This window comes from Talpa europaea (assembly GCF_964194135.1).
Source record: "Talpa europaea genome assembly, chromosome: 9".
NCBI lineage: Eukaryota > Metazoa > Chordata > Mammalia > Eulipotyphla > Talpidae > Talpa > Talpa europaea.
Window position 1 is genome coordinate 24,002,003 of NC_140076.1, and position 16,472 is coordinate 24,018,474.

General features: G+C 52.5%; 1 protein-coding gene across 1 annotated transcript; it reads right to left on the reverse strand.

Annotated features, from left to right (window-relative positions):
* Nucleotides 1–341: 341 nt before the first annotated feature.
* Nucleotides 342–12,073, reverse strand: HEYL (hes related family bHLH transcription factor with YRPW motif like; the record flags this gene model as incomplete). The annotated part of the gene is made up of 5 exons (XM_084242903.1): nt 342–1,015; nt 3,356–3,437; nt 4,880–4,963; nt 5,928–5,994; nt 11,994–12,073. 5 exons carry the CDS (start codon nt 12,071–12,073, stop codon nt 342–344), a joined length of 987 nt encoding a protein of 328 aa, XP_084099029.1.
* Nucleotides 12,074–16,472: the final 4,399 nt, after the last annotated feature.

Genomic DNA, 16,472 nt, shown 5'->3' on the forward strand with positions numbered 1-16,472 from the left:
GCCTGCCTCAGGCCATTGTGCTTTCAGGTTAAAGCTTTGTTCCCAGAGCTGAGAGTCAGCCTGCTGCTCCAGACTGGGTATGGCCCTTAGGGGCTCTCCCTGGACTCATGTGTCCAGGTAAGAAATGAGACCAAGCCTTTGAGATCAGAGCAGCTCGGAGAGCTGGCTGGACAAGCAAGACAAGCAGTGAGGAGGGCTGATGGGCTGAAGGAGGAACGGGCCTCTGATGGGTGAAGTTGCCTTCATCTAGAAGCTAGTCCAGGAAGTAGAGCAGAAAAGGCAGCGCCATTTTTAGAGCTCCTGGAAAAAGGACTCTCCTCACTCCTGGGCGGAAAGCCAGCTCAGAAAGCCCCGATTTCAGTGATTTCAGAGACCCAGGAGTGGCAGCACACAGCTCCGGCTGGCCTCCCAGCTGGCCCTGGAGAAGAGGGCCTAGGAGCAGGAACCACCGCATAAGCAGGGGACCCCATCACGCCAAGAGGTGTGGGGGAAGGAGAGCGCAGGAGGGGTGTGATGTGGCTGCTCCGGGCAGCCCTGCTGCTTGAGGTCAGGGGCAGGGGTGCAGCTGGCCTCTCCAGGGGGCGGGCCCTCCGGGCAGCAGATGCCCCTCGACTAGGCAGCAAATTCCTCCGGGCTGGCAGGATGGTGCCGGCAGCTCTACGCACGGGAGTGGTTCGGAAGGCCGGGATGGGGTAAGCAAGAGAGGAGGCACTGGGGAGGACAGGACCAGGCACTCTTCCGAGGATGGCAAGCTGGCTGCTGGGGGCTGACAGCCCAGGACAGCTATGGAAGAAGGACCAGGGCCAGGCAGGGAAGGCCAGGGGACCAGTGGGTGTGGGTGAAGGTTCCATCTCTGCGGCATAGCTGTTCAGATGGGAGAGAAGGCGAATCCGGACGGGGTCTGCACGGCTGCCAGGCCCTTCCAGGACGCCCAGGTACCTGATGACCTCCGTGAGGCATTCCCGAAAACCAATGCTCCGAAAGTCGACTGCCAGGGCTCGGGCATCAAAGAATCCTGCAAAGTGAAGCATGGTGAGGGTGTACCAGGGTCGGGGGTAAGCACCTCACCTGGGGCCAGACTCTGACTCCTGGACTGCCTCCCCCACTCACTGCCTGTGTGACCTTGGGCAAGTGACCTCACCCTCTGGGCCTCCCACCTGCAAAATGAGAATGTTTTTCTCTACCTAGAGCAGAGAGGGATGGGTTTTGAGGTTGAAATAATTCATTAAACTGTGAAGCATCATAAAATATAAATTTGTGGTGAATTCAAAGATGCAACTCTGTGGCCAAGCTAACTTGCTTTGAGTAGATGCTTGCCAGGTGTGGAAGCTCTGTGCCCGTGGAGGGGTAGAACACCCAGCCTGCTGAAAGGATGCTGGGGGAACCAGCAGCAGCCTTCAGCACTGGGAGGGCCCTCGGAGAAGGCAGCTGAGTGTGGCAAGGAAGCAGGAGGTCCTTGGAGGCAGCAGATCTGGGTGCAAATCCACTTGCTGCCTGATTGTGGATCAATCTCTACGCTTCAGTCGCCGTCTCTATAAAATGGGCCATCACATGTCTGCTGCAGAGAGTGGTGAGGGTGAAATTAAATGAAGCAGTGCACAGAAGTGCTTAATATATGATGTTAGCTATCATTTTTCTTACTATGTGGTTGCTGTAGGCAGTGGAGGGTAGACCGGAAAGCAGGACCCATTCTGGTCCTCAGCTGGTGCCGCTAGGCTGAGGACCCTCTCTTTGGCCTCCATGGAGGGACAGCTTGGCAGGAGACACATGTGGAGTCAGGCCTCTTGGGGGCTTTGCTATATCTCCTGGCTCTCTGCTTTGCTGTGTGAATTTGAGCAAATCCCTTCACTTTTCTGCATTCGCTATTCTTTTTATTTTTAAAACTTTTTTTAAAGATTTATTTACTTATGCATGCAAGACTGGGGTGTAGGCCAGAGGTGGGATGTGTGTGTGAGAGGATTCACCAGAGACAGAGTAGGGAACAGAACAGGCAGACTGACTGAAATACACTGCTGAGGGGAGCAGCGGGCCAGACAGGAGAGGTCTGCTGCACCATGTATGTAGCTCCCCGGCTGGCTGGGGATCGAATTCGTGCTGCAAAGGCTGCCAACAGCTTCACAGTGCTGTGCTTAACCCCATGTGCCACCATGGAGGCCCAACACCATTCTTTTTAAACTAGCATCTGCAGATAACTTACTAAGCGCTTCATTTGCATTATCTAATTTAATCCTCATAAAATTCCTTTCATTATTCTTGTTTTGGAGGGGAGGAAACCAAGGGACAGAGAAGTTAAAATTTGTCTGAGATCATAAAGTGAGTTGGCAGCAAGGATTCAAATCCATAGCCAGTGCTCTAAGCCACAGCTCTCTGTCTTCCTATCAGCCCTTTGGCAGAAAACAGTGATGACAACAACCCGCTTCCTCCACGGTGTCGTGAGAATCAAATTCAGTTTTCAACGTCTTCCCCACTGGTGCCTGGAGATAGACTCTCAACTGCGGGTCACCAGCTCTTAGCATCAGGGTTATCGGCACACTTGCTGCACTTGCACATCCTCAAACTCCAGTCCCGACCCCCTGGCTCAGAATCTCTGGAGTGGGACCCTGACTGCCTGTCCCCTTCTGTCCCCCTATGACACTGCTGTGGGTTGAGGCACCAAGTTGGTTTCATAACTGTCCCCTTTGGGAGGAGCAAGTTAAGTTCAGGACTTAAGTGTCCATGGCTCAGGTCTGCAGAGCTGTCACGGTTTCCAAATTGCCAGGTCACTGAAAGACCTGAAAGACACAACGAGGCTTCAGGTGGACAAACGTGGAATTTGCCCAGAAGTCTTTTTAAAGCTACAGTTCCATGCCTTTATCCGTGCCTCGGAATGAGTTACATTTGCGTTCTACTCCGTCCTGCAGCCTGTCTTCAGTGATGAGCAGGACGCTGCCCTCCAGCCATGCCAAGGACACGACAGCCCAGAGGGCTAGACAGAGGGCTAGACAGTTCACTGGTGTGAACCCCCAGGCAGACCCTTCCTGGCTTCCCAGTGGGATCCCAGTGAGAATGAGCTCAGTCATGTTTCTGTTTAATGTGGCCCAGGGAGGCGGCCTAGGAAGAGAATGTCACAGACTGGAAGGAGGAACTTGAGGAAGGGTTGGGACACATAGAGACACCAAAGTAGAGCGAGTGATGCTGGAAGCTAGGAGGTGGACTTGGTGTGAGATCATAAAGAGTCGGCTCCGGCCCTCTGCCAACTGTGTGCTCCCTGAGGGCAGGAGCCGTGTCTACTTTGCTGCTGAGCCCAGTGGTCCCCCAGAGCTCAGCCCCCAACTCTGTGGCAAGAGCAACTGTCGGGAGAAAGGGACACCAGTACCTGTCCCACCAGTGGCGTGGAGCATTTTCAAGTGGTCCACCGTCATCTGCAGGACCTCGGCTTTCTCCAGCTTGGAGGAGCCCTGTGTGCACAGAACAGAGAGTGAGGCCTCAGCACACCTCTGCCGCTCACCTCGTGCACAGGCCTCCAGCACGCACTGCACCAGCCTCTCCTCTCTCCATCCCTCACTCCACCACAGTCTGCAACTGGGCTTCCCCTCGGCCAAAATGTCCGAACTGAATAGGGTCTCTTCAGGCCTCATTGTGGTCCAGACACTGCTGGCCATGTCCCCTGAAACCTTCTCCCTGGGCCTCCCTGACACCACTTCCTCGTGGTTCTTCGCTCACCTGGTCTCTGGGCGGTGTGGACAGAGACTACCTGGCCTCACAGTGCTGTCCCCAGTGGGTACCTGCTCACTGTCCTCACTGCATGCTCGCCAGGAGGGGCTCGTCCACCTTCATGTTTCATGCACTCATCACCAGGGTGACTCTCCTCCCAGCCACCTGCCCCCTAGGCCAGCCCTCCTGGGAATACGACGTCAGACTCACCACGCCTAAATCTAGTTCATCATTTTACCCCTAAAGCCCTTGCTTTTCCTCTGTCACCTATTTTGGGACATGTTTCCTAAGCCTCCGGCATCACCTGGTCCCTAGGGGGAAACCCAAGGGTGAGATGCTCCATGTGAGTTCCTGGAGGGCAGTTCCATGTCTAGCTCACGTCTGGTTCTGTAAGGGTTTTAGTGAACATCTGTAGAATGTTCAGGACAGGATCTTTGAGGCCATCTGATTGATTCAGCTGGCTGCCCACTCTAAACTCCGCCCAACATGCTCACTAGCAGAGTGCGTGCTCCCCAAGCAACCTGCTCCACTTTCAACAGCTCTGAAAACATCAGTTGTTTAGAATCACACTGTTCTGTGCTCTGGTTCAGTTCTGCTATTTTTTTTTTAAAGATTTATTTATTTATGCATACAAAACCCAGGGTACAGGCCAGAGATACAGGGAGGGCGTGAGAAGATTCACCAGAGACAGAGTGGGGAGCAGAACAGGCCAATTAACTGAAATACACTGCTGAGGGGACCCGTGGGCAAGGCAGGAGAGGTCTGCTACACCATGTGGGTAGCTCCCTGGCCAGGGATCGAACTGCTGTAGTGGCTGCGGATAGCTTGATGGTGCTGAGACTTAACCACCATGCCAGGAGGGAGGCCCCTGTTCTGCTACTTACTAGCTGTGTGATCTGGCATAAGTGACTCCACCTTTCTGTGCTTACCAGGAACCTACCTTTCAGGATGATTTTGAGGCTTCAGTTGAGTGGGATGATAGCCCTGAAGGCACAACACCTGAGAATCCCCAGGTGAGATGAAGTTCCATCCCCGTGCCCCGCGCCCCCCGCCAGTGACTGAGAGCAGCAACAACCTCACAGCACTCCAGGAAGCTGCTACAGATCAGTAACAGATGCCACGTGGAATGAACCTGCTCTGCCACCCACACGGTGTTTCCTCCAGCGCCAGCGGCACCCTCACCTACCTGCTTCTCGAAGGCGGTGGGGACCAAGCGCCGCAGTTCAGAGAGGCTGCTGTTGATGCGGTCCCGGCGCCGCTTCTCAATGATCTAAACAACAACAGGCGTTACCCGTGGGTTCATCAGTTTCCAACATGTATTTTTGTGAGGTGGGTTAGTCTGTTCTGATTCTATGGAGGAGGAGTCTGAGGCTCAGAGAAGTCACACAGCAAGGAAAGCCAAAACTGGGAGCGAAACCGGGAACTCTCATGGGTCAGCAGGAGTGATGGTTAAAACATTTAACCACCGATTCAAACCCAGCAGAGCACCCACCACTCAGAAGAGGGGCAGCAGTCACTGGGAGCGAGGCCCTGGAGGCCCTCCCCCATTCTGGGTGACCCTTCAGATGCTGGCTTGTGGAAGGCCTGAGGAGTCTGGGCACTGCTCTCTCCAGCTGCGAAGGCCTCTCATCCACACGATCGCAAGCCTGTCTACAACACTGGTAGCAGAATATGAGAGCAGGGCAGAAATGACCCTCATTTTACAGATAAAGAAAATGAGGGCGGGACCATAAGGTCTCACCGTTAGTGAGAGGCAGGGCTGGCTCTGCCCGATCCCAGGTCTCTGGGCTTCCAGTGCATCTTGGGGGGAGAGTGGGGTTGGGATAAGATGGTCAAGGGCATGGAGGGGGCCTCCTTCTGGTCCCTCGACCATTCTCAGCACACTGAGAAGAAATGGAAGTTTTGGCTTCCCTTCCAGGGAAGGCTGGAATAAATAGCGGCTAATTGTATGTCAGGTTTGTCCTGAGTGCATCACATTAACCCACTTCACCTTCGAAACAACCCTTTGAGGTGAGTGCTATGGTTATTTCAGCTACAAGGATGAAAAAATGAGGCATAGAATGGTTAAGCACCTTACCCAAAGTCACCCTACCCTCTCGCTACTGGCGGGGCCTGGACTGGAACCCAGTGTACTGACAGCTTAGGGGTGATGTTTCTGACCGGAGTTCTCTGGCCGGGGGGCTGGGAACGCAGGGTAACCTCTGTGGAGCAGCTCTGCTGAGACACACACTCACCCCTCTCCGTTTTTTCCTGGCTTGCATCTGGGAAGGACTGGGGGTGGACAGCGGCCTGGCCATCTGGCTGGAGAGAAAAAGAAAGGCTGACTTTTCAGAGCTGGGGGGCCATCTCCCTGGCCGCGGCTGACCTTGGAGACCAGCCACAGGCGCGCGCAGCCCCCTCCAGAGTGGCCCTGGTCCATGGGGCTGGGAAGACACACTGGGTCCCGGGGGGACCCATTTCTGCCCCAGACCAAGTCCTCCCCTGCGCTCCGTTTTCTGCCCGGGATTCTCGAGGTCGCTGGGGTACACTTGCAAGGTGGCCTTGGGGGCCTGGCTCTTGGCCTCGCGCTGCCCCTGTCCCCCAGGAACAGCCCGGCTGGCCGGGGCGGGGCGGGGTCAGGGAACCGCGGCCCGGCTCCTGCAACCCGATCCGCAGCCCCTGATCCCCCGGGTGGGGCGGGCGAGGGCACGGGCCGCCGGCGGCGGGGCCGGGCCGGCGGGTTGGGTTTCAGAGAGAGCCGCTGGGAACGAGCGTGGAAAGAGCAGATGCCGCCGCTTCCCACGGGCCGGGCGCGCCGGCCGCCGGCCCTCCGCCCGCGCTGCAGCTGCCGCCTCCTCCCACGCAGCGCGGCCGGGGGCGGGGGGGGGCGCATCTGGGGCACAGCCCCCCCACCCCACGCCTGCGGGGCTCGGCCCTGGAGTCCCAGAAGCCCCAGTCCTGCGGCACGTCGGCCGCCCCTGCGCAGACCCCCCGGGGGCTTGCTCTGCCCCCCCCCCCGCAGAACCCCCACCGGGAAGGGGCTCAGACCTCGGGGCTTTTCGTGCCCAGACATTGACTGAAATCATCTCCAGCCCGACTGCTCGCCTTCTTAACGGTTTCCTGCTCCAGAGGCTGTCTTCCAGGGGCCGGGAAGGGATGCTGCTGGCTGCACTCAGGGACTTTCATTTGGTCAACTCCCTGGAGCACCCTTGGGGTCTGGGGCTGCACTGGATGATCAGCCAGGCCCCAGCCCTCCAGAGACCCGGCTCCATCACATCAGCAAGTAACTTTACATAAGGTGATTTTACACTTTTAAGACTAATACAAAATGCCACATCTGAGCAGGAACCCACGAGCTTGCCTCCACCTGGCACCTGCTCCTCTTGCCCCTGGGTTCTTACCTTCTGGAGGACCCTACCTCCTAGCTCTGCAAGGCAGATACTCTAATTCCTCCTGTGTCCTCACCCCACCTCATGAAAACCTGCCAGTCCCATGTCTAAAAACCACCTCGCATCTGTCTCTGAACCTGCCCTGCCTCTCTCAGGACCAAGCCTCTATGGTCTGTCACCTGGACCACTGCAAGAGACTATTATGGGGTCCCTTTGGCCCCCAACAAGCCTATTTGCCTATGCAAATCTGATCTTGTCAGTCATTCTCTTAAAACTCCTCAGCGACTTCCCAATGCTTTTGGGATCAAAGCCACCATTTTTCAGGTGGCTCAGCTGGCCGGTCACCTCCTAAACTCAAGCCTTTTGTTCTATGTGCACCAGCCTGTGAATGCATTCCTTTCTGGACTTGTACATACTGTTCTCCTAGCCTAGAACACTCTGATCTACCCCGTTCCTCTTCCCCAAACCTCAGCCCCTTAGCCTAGCAACTTCTACCACCTTTCAAATCATAACTCAAATGTCATCTTCTTGAGGGAGTCTTTCTTCACATCCCACCTTCCACCAGGTACCTCCAGCTCTATACTCTCCTCGCATCCTGTGTTCACCTGCATCTTGCACTTATGCCCTTTTTGGGTTTTATACCTCTACACAATTATTTGATTAAAGTCTGCCTAAGACCATAACCCATGTCTGTTTCATTCATGATTATAGCTTGTCCTCAGCAAGTGCTTGGAATGTGGCACAGCTCGTGGCTGAGCAACTTCCTCCTGCCCTCATCTTTGCCATGGAACTGTAGGCCAGAGACAAGCACCATGAAGTCTACATTGCAGATCTTTGCAGAATGGGGGCACAGTTGAAGTGGCTCACAGGAGGGTCCTAGCCCATGTGACTGCCCTCTTGCCTTGGAGGTTGGATCATTTTCATCAATTGCTCAGAGAGAGAAGGTTTCAGGAGAGACCAGGTTAACATTTGTGAAATCCTACTGCTATGCCCTTGGCATTGTCCAACCACATTTGGAAAAAATGATTTTCCATCTAAACATCTGGACAAGAAGGGTTGGTAAGAGGCCTGTGAACGTTCCTGGAAAGGATGGCTCAGTAGCTAGGTCTGAACTCACATGGCCAAATCCTGAGATCTATAGGATAGCTTCTTTGCAAAGCTTCACTCAGGACAAGCCCTAAGAGCAAAGGTATGCTAAGAACATGGCCTCCTCCCAGCCTCGCCTCTGGGGGCCGGATCAGGCCTCTCTAGGGGTATTGGGTTAGCCATGCCTATGTCACCGCTTCTCAGCCTGATCCCTCCTCAGGGACCATTTGTGGGAGTCTGGCACACCCTTTCAGAGCAGAGCGGCTCTGCCACACCCTTCTCCAGTCTCTCCATCAGCTGTACTCCACAGTGTTCTCCATCTCCTCTCACTCCCATATCTCCCGGGCAAACCTCCACTCACAGTTTTCTTGGCATCACTATTTATATTTCCCTCCTTGAGCTTAACAAAAGTTCCATTTTACAGATAGGGATGCTGAGTCTCAGGAAGCTAAAGCAGTTTGTCCAGCCCATGCAGCTGCTAAGGAACAAAGCCAGCATGGGAATCCATGTCTTCTGGCTCCAAATTCAGCATTGTTTTCCCTCCTAATTCCAATTTCCTGTCTGTCTGAATAGCCCTCCAGTCCCTTATCCTTAAAGCTCCCAAGAGCTCAGCCAGAGCTTGCTTCCAGGCTGTGATCTGGCGCTGACAGTGGGAGGAGGTGTGGGAGCCTTTTGTCTGAGAGTCTGAAAATAGGGCAGATTTTCAAGGAATCAGAGGAGATATGTTGACCACCAAGAGCTGCTGTGGGCCTCGAGGGGTCCCAAGCCAGAATTCTGTGGTCTCTTCAGGGTAAGCCAGCTTTTTAGCTGATCTGGCTGCCAGTTCTCACTACTCTTGATACTCACCCTCAGTTTCCCCTTGGGAACTTCCCCGTAGAAACATTGCAGATGAACCCACTCATAGGACATCACCCAAAGGCAGAATCACAATGTCCCCAATGAAGGGACCTCAGGGAGTACTGAGCCCACTTGTAAAATAAGTAAACTCAGAGAGGGTATGGGATCTGCTCCAGGTCACCCAGCAAATTAGGGGCAAGTCTAGAACTGGAGCCAAGTACTGGCTTTTACTCCAGTGCTCTTCCCAGCACACCCATAAATTCATCATCCCATTATGTATACCTCATAGCCAGTACTTTCTGTTCTGGACAGCACTTCCACATTTACTTTCTCATTGATTGCACAATAACCCCGCGGGTTAAGTATTGTTGAGCCTATTTCCCTTTTAGGAATAATAATCGTAGGATAGATGGAGTGACAGAGACACAAAGAGTTAAGAACCCTGCCCAATAAATCCAGTCTTCAGGTTTCTAGTCTTTTCATCAGACCATGCTGCCTCCTGATCATGGCACCCTCCAACTGAGTGGTGACCCCTAAGAGGACAACATTCATTAGAAGTTACCTGTGGCAAAGCAGGGAGCTATGTCTTCAGGTACATTACCTCCTCAAAACCTCACCTTGGGAGATATTTGCACCCCATTTTGTATGGGAGAAAACTGAGGTTCAGAAACAGGTATAGTCACTTGCCCGAGTTAATGGTGGTAAGAGTTGAACTCAGGACTATCTGACTTCAAAGGCACCATGTGGCCACAGACCCTAATCCAGTAAGTGACATGTGACAGGTGCTCATTACATGTTTGCAGAGGGGGCGGAGAGAGGTTTCTAGTCTCATTTGGGACCCAGTTGTGTCAGAGGGCTGGGCTCAGATAGGAGCTCTGTGGGTGATTCCCACGTACAGAGCAGGACACCATCGCCAGACACCCACGGTGACAGTGGGATGCACCCTGCTTTTTACTCACATCTCTGAGTGTGGGGGCTTTGCAGCCTGCCTCTGGCCCTGGGGAGGCTGGCTGTCCTGGTCCTGTGGCCCTTGCCACTGTTTATCTGGTTTTCTTTGTACAAGAAGCTCTTCTTCTCTGAGAGTTCCCCGAGGGCAGAGGCCAAGCAGGATACATCTGGGCCCCCCAACACAGCCCCGGGTCTGGGCCACAGCAGGCATCGTTCAGCGCTCCCTGAATTGAAGCATTGATGTCTGCCTGGGGGAGGGTGCTTTGGTGAGTGCTACAAAGAGGGGTCTATAAGTCAGCCATTGCCAGATGTCCAACTGCTTTCTCTCCTCTGAGGGGGGTCTGCTTCTCCAAGAAGCTAGACAGTTTCTAAAAATGTCCCTCCAACTCTGGTTTAAAGGACAAAATGCTATACGGGAAAAAAATGCCCATTGATCCTTTATGTCATGGCCCAGCTATCACCACCTTCAAGAAGCCCTCCCTGCTTGGGTGTCCTCACAGCCCACATGGTCTTTGTGTATGACCTGGCATGTCACTGACAAAGCTGCAAATTCTTGGAGGACAGAAGCCACCTAGTTCTCTGGCATCAGTTTTGTGTCTCTGACTCCTGAGGACCCAATGACATTGAATTTGAGATCCCACACTATACTATACCCCCCCCCACGGTGCTGAAACTTTCCTCTACTTCTAGCAGGCAGAGACCCACAATTGCTTCTCTAACTAGCAGTTCCTGCTTAACAATTTTAAAAGGCTAATAAGTTGCATAGGAAATTGTGTTATACACACCAAAACCTAATGTACAGAATGCAAGGGGACTATCTATTGCCTTATTGTCTCCTATTATAAGCTATAAATAATTGGAAGCTGATGGCATTTTTGTGGTTTGTGATTGAAGAAGGATCCTCTGGTCTCAGAAAACTGGGCATGATTGAAATGATGAAATGTCTTCAAAAGCATCCTAAGAATGAACTAAATCCGTCTTCCAAATCTAATCTAGAGCATCAGGTTTGGATGAGCCAAGAGAGATCAGATGGCCCTCCCTTTCCCAGTCCCTATCCTTCATTTTACTGATGAAGAAAGAGACTTAGAAAGAGAAAGCAAAGACCCAGGATCATATGGAAGATTAGTGGCAGATTCGGGGCTGGGACCCAGGCCTGCAGATTCCCAGTCAGTGCCTGATGCTCTTTCGGGGTTCTGGATATCACCTGTTTGGCTGCCTGACATTAAACGTTTTTATGCTTAGGCCCTGTTCTAAAGCCTTGGCATGCATTATCTTATTTGAGTCTCCCAATGACACTATGAGGTCGGTCCTATTATTCATACCCATTTTACAGGTGGACAAATGGAAACTTAGATTGTTTATAGGATGGAGAAGTAGCAGAACAGCATGAGTGCAATTTATTCTACAGGTCTGAAGAAGGTCTGAATATTTACAAAGACACTGGCAGCAGGAAGAGCACTGGAATCCGAGTCCAGGTCCTTGCACTGACCACAGGCAAAGCGGTTATTATTTTCTTCAATTTCAAAATCTTAATTCCAAAGGGCAATTTGCTCGAGGGAAAGGAGATTTTCTTTTTTTGGAAGTCTTTTGTGCATTAAAATGAAAAATGCACCCGAGCAGGGGTAAAATTGGGAAAGTATGCTTATTCTGCAGAGTCAGCGAATTCCGGAGGGGGGTTGGGGGGTGTGGTACCAACAGTCTATGAGGGCTGCCTAAGATCTTTAGGGAAAGCTCCTCACCAATAGGCCCACCTGGGCACTTGGACAGAAAGATGGTCCTCAACTGGATATCAGACCCTCGAGCGGAACTCTTCCTCCAGACAAGTATCCTGAGCCCCAGAGGGCCCAGGGCGCACGGGACCCGAGGCCCTGGGGCGTGGAACAGCACACCCAGCACACACTCACCCCTACACTACACACACCTGCGGGCTGTCGCCCACACTGGCGTCTCCCGAGGCCGCACCCCAGGACTAGTGACCGACTCCCTGGGCCCGGCCGGGCGCGCAGCCCCCACCCACTCCGCTCGTCCTGGGCGCGCGCATCCCTCCATTCCGGCCCTTACCTCAGCTCGCTCTCGCGGCCCACGTCGATGGGTCCGTCGGATTCGCTGTCGGAGCAGCTGGGCTCCCTGGGCCGCTTCATGGCGAGCTCTCAGCCGACGGGTGCCGGCTCCCAGCCGGGAAGTCGGGCCCCGCCCTGGCCCCGCCTCGGCCCCGCCCCGGGGGCGCCGCCACAGCCCTTTCCCAGGGCCCTTTCCAGAGCCGCAGCCCCGGGCGCCCCGGCGCCCCCTCGCCCCCGCGGTGACGCGCAGACCTAGCCGTGGGAAGGCCCCGGGCGGTCACCGCCCCCACCGACGGCTGGGAGGTCGGGCTCCGCTCCGCCGCTGCGGCCGCTGCGCCCTGGGTGGCCTTGGGCAGGTGCCTTGGAGGCCCCGGGGGGAAGACAAAGGTCCCCGTCTGTCCCTGGTTAGCTGGGACGCTGCCTGCCCCGGGAGGTGCCGCTCTGCCATGCCCGGCCTCTGCAGAGGTCGAGCACGGTGCTCAGTTCTGGGCTTCTGTGGGACGGCAGACATGTCTGGTTTGGTGATGCTCGTGGGGATGGCTGTGGTCTGATGAGCCGCAAAAATCACAGCAGCTTCTCTGATGAGGTCCAAAGAAAGTGGGATTTGGGTTGGGGGAGGCTGAGGCCTGTGAGGCAGGCCTGCTCTCCCCCAAAGGGACACTGAAGCTATGACCTCACCACCTGCGCAGGATGGACTGCCAAGGTCCCTGGAGACCTGACTTAGCAGTGGAGGTGGCAGAATCAGGTTCAACAGAGGCAGACCTGTTCTGGGAGGCCAAGAGCACCAGGAAAGGGTGACTTCCTGAAGTCTGAGGACCTCAAATGAGGGTTGGGGGCGCTAGGGAGAGGCACCCTCCAGTCTCCCTTTCCACACCCCTCCCACCCCAAACTATGCTGCTCAGTCAGTGGGAGCTCCAGTTGCCCTGCCTCTAGAGGGAGACTCACAGAAGATTCTTAGAGATTCTCAGACAGCGTGGGGCAATATCTGGAGAAGCCCTCAAGGGTCAAGAGCAAGTGGAGGGGGAGTCTCCATGGAAGGTGGTCTTCTGTGGTGGGTCAGACACTAGAGAAGCCTTCCCTTTTGGCCCACTCACCAGGACACAGAGGAAGTCAACCCCTTGCTTGGAAGAATGGCTGGTCATCTGAGAACTGCACTTTCACCCCCTGCAAGACCTGCCTGGCGACCCTTGATGATGGTGGTGGGTAAGTACATTCCTATGTTCTCTTCCACACACAACCACAGACACTAGGCCAGTTACACACACACACTCACACGCACACACAAAAACATGAACACTGGTACACAGTTGGCACGGGCAGTCGGTACCTGCAACTTGTATTTTCTCAGGAGGCCCTGGTGGTCACCCCCAGCTAAACCTCTGGACTCTTTTCTACCAAAAGCCTTCAGCGCTCATGTTACTTCTGTGAGCACATGTAAGTAGGGTGAAATCTCAACCAATATCAAAGTACTATGAAGCACGATCAATATACTATGCATTCCCTGAAAGGCAGAAGTCAACCGTGCGTCCCAGGTATCTGTGTAATGACGAGCTTGTGAGGACTTGTGAGCAGATTTGCAGAGGGAAGTCAAGGGCTCCATTGTGGGCAGGTTCATGTTAGATGCTGCAGGTCCCCAAAATGAGTGCACAGTTGAATAGGAGATCTGGAACTCAGAAAAGAGGTCTAAGCTGGATGTCATTAGCAAGTCCATTTGGAAGTCATTAAGTAATAGGTGGCATTTAGAACTATGGGAGTAGATGGATTACTCAGAGAGAAAGTGTGGATGGAGACAGAGGGGCCTAGCTATTTAGGAGGGGCCTAGCTAAGTAGTTAACACTTGGTAAGCAAAAATTTTCAACACCCGAAACTCATTTAAATGAGTGTTAACTCATTTAGTCCTTGACAGCTCTATCAAGTAGTAGTATTATCATCACCACTTTACAAATGAAAAACAGAAGCAAGGAGAGGCAGAGTAACTCTACTTAAGATGAGCAGGTAGTATGTGGAAGGAGTAGAATTCAAAAAGGCAACTGGATACCAGAGTCCACCATTAGGCTTTATTACCTAATACATAGGACTTCAATATTAGGCGACAGCATCTGGTACCAATCTTAGAGCTGTGCCCTTGTACAGCAGCCACAAGACACACGCAGCTACTATGCACTCGAAGTGTATCTGATCTGAATTGCCATGTGTACTATGTCATACACACAAGAATTCAAAGGGAGAAGGTCAAACAGCTCACTGATACTAATACTGATTACATGTTGAAATGATGATTTTTTTACATAAATGGATTATATTAAATATATTGTTAGAATTAACTTCACATGTTTTCTCTTTAGCTCTTTTTAAAAGGTGGCTACTACAAAGTTTTTAATTGTGTTTGCAGCTTGTGTTATATTTCTGTTGGACAGTGTTAAACTAGGGCGGTGGTTCTTTACCAAGCACTTTTGACATTTTGAGCTGGAAAAATCCTTTATAGGGTGGGGCTGTTTTGTGTATTGTAGGATGTTTAACAACATCCTTGGCTTCTTCCCACTAAATGCCAGTAGTAACTATCCCAGTTGTGACAATTTGAAATGTCTCTAGGGGGTCCCCCTGGTGGCGCAGGGGTTAAGATGCAACCTATGAAGCTGTGTCCATAGCCTCCGTAGCCTCTGCAGCACGAGTTCGATTCCCCAGCCAGTCAGGGAGCAACCCACATGGTGCAGCAGACCTCTCCTGACTCACCTGCTGCTCCCCTCAGCAGTGTATTTCAGTCAATCCACCTGTTCTGCTCCCTACTCTGTCTCTGGTGAATCCTCTGACACCCCCCCACACACACACCTCTGGCCTGTACCCCAGCTCTTGTATGCATAAATAAATAAATCTTTAAAAAATAATAAAATGTTTCTAGGCAATTCTAAATTTCCTAGGAGGAGAAAACACCCCCCGTTAAGAACCACTGGCCTAGAGAAACTCCAAGATTTACATGTTGAGGAGAAGAGAAAGCTGCCAGAAGGAGACTGAGAAGGAATAGCCAGGGAGGTGGAGGAGAACCAGGAGGGGAAATTCTTAGAGTCAAGAGTGTTTCAAGTGCTTGGTCATGATCCTGTAAGATGTCAGGCAGACCATGTCATTCCCTCTCACAGCCATCCATAGACATCACATTGTATGCAAAATAAAATGCCAACCTACACATAGGGTGACTATATAATTCACCCTCTAAAGCCAGGGCACCCTTGAGAGTGAAAGGAGGCATACTAGTACTGATGCCAGGTCAGTCCAGGGCATCGGATATATACAGGCCCCCTAAGCTCCTTCCTGCCTGTCTCTGACTTCATCCCCAAATGCTTTGTGTCTTGCTCACTCAGCCGCTAGAGCCTTCTTGCTGTTCCTCCAGTATTCCATGCTGTTCCTGCCACACAACTTTGTGTTTGTTGCTTCCTCTCCTGCCAGATCTTTGCAGATTCTCTCATTCTAGTCTCATTCAAGTCTGCTCAAAAGTTCTGTCCTCAGAGATGACTCTCCTGGCACCCTGATCTAGAATAACCACCAACCTCCCATCACTCCATGCCCCCCACCTTGACAGCACCTGTTAGGTCATGGACATTGCATTACACATGTTGATGTATTTGTTTGTTGTCCCTGTTCCCCACCAGAAGATCTCATTGAGGGGAGACCCATCTCTTCTGCTCACTAGTGCCTGGCATGCAGCAGGTGTGTGGGTAACTTACCTACAGAATAAGCCCACTTGGAAGCTTGACTGTGATGGGAAAGTAAGGAGGAGCTGTGGAGTCCAGGTTTCTATGCTTTTGGTCTTGTTTTTAGATGGGAAAGTGCAGAGCGGGAAAATGTAACTCCAAAGAACCCTTGTTAAAATGCTTCCACCTTGACTATAAAGTCCTTGCGGGCAGCAATCATTTCCTTATTTTTTTGATATGCCACTTAGTACCCAGCAATGTATCTGGCACATAGTAAACATTTAAAATTTTTGTGAAATAAGTAGATGATGATGATAATAATAACAGTAATAAAAACAAACTTTATTGCAATTACCACATATCAGGCCTTATACCATTTTGACATATATTCATGAATTAAAACTCACAACTACCCTAGAATTGAAGTTACTATTATTATTTATTATAATCCTATTTTTTGAGGCATGGGGAAGTTAAATCACTTCCCCAGGATCTCACATAAAATAAGGGATAGAGCTGGGTTTCTAACCAGGCAGCTTGATACCAGAATTCAGGCTGGTACCCACTGTACCATGCATTAGAGTGGGGTAGACCAGCCAGGAAACGCCTATAGTAGGCCAGGCAACAGGGACAGGTTGAGAGGGACAAGAGGGGACGGGTCCAAGTGACGCTGGCTTCCCTGGTCTGGGTGACCAAGTGGGTTTGAAACAGGGGAAGGGGAGGAGTTCAGAGTGGCCTGCTGTTTGTGAGGCCCACGGAGCACTCAGAAGCACCCAGTGAGAGGTCTGGGCTGG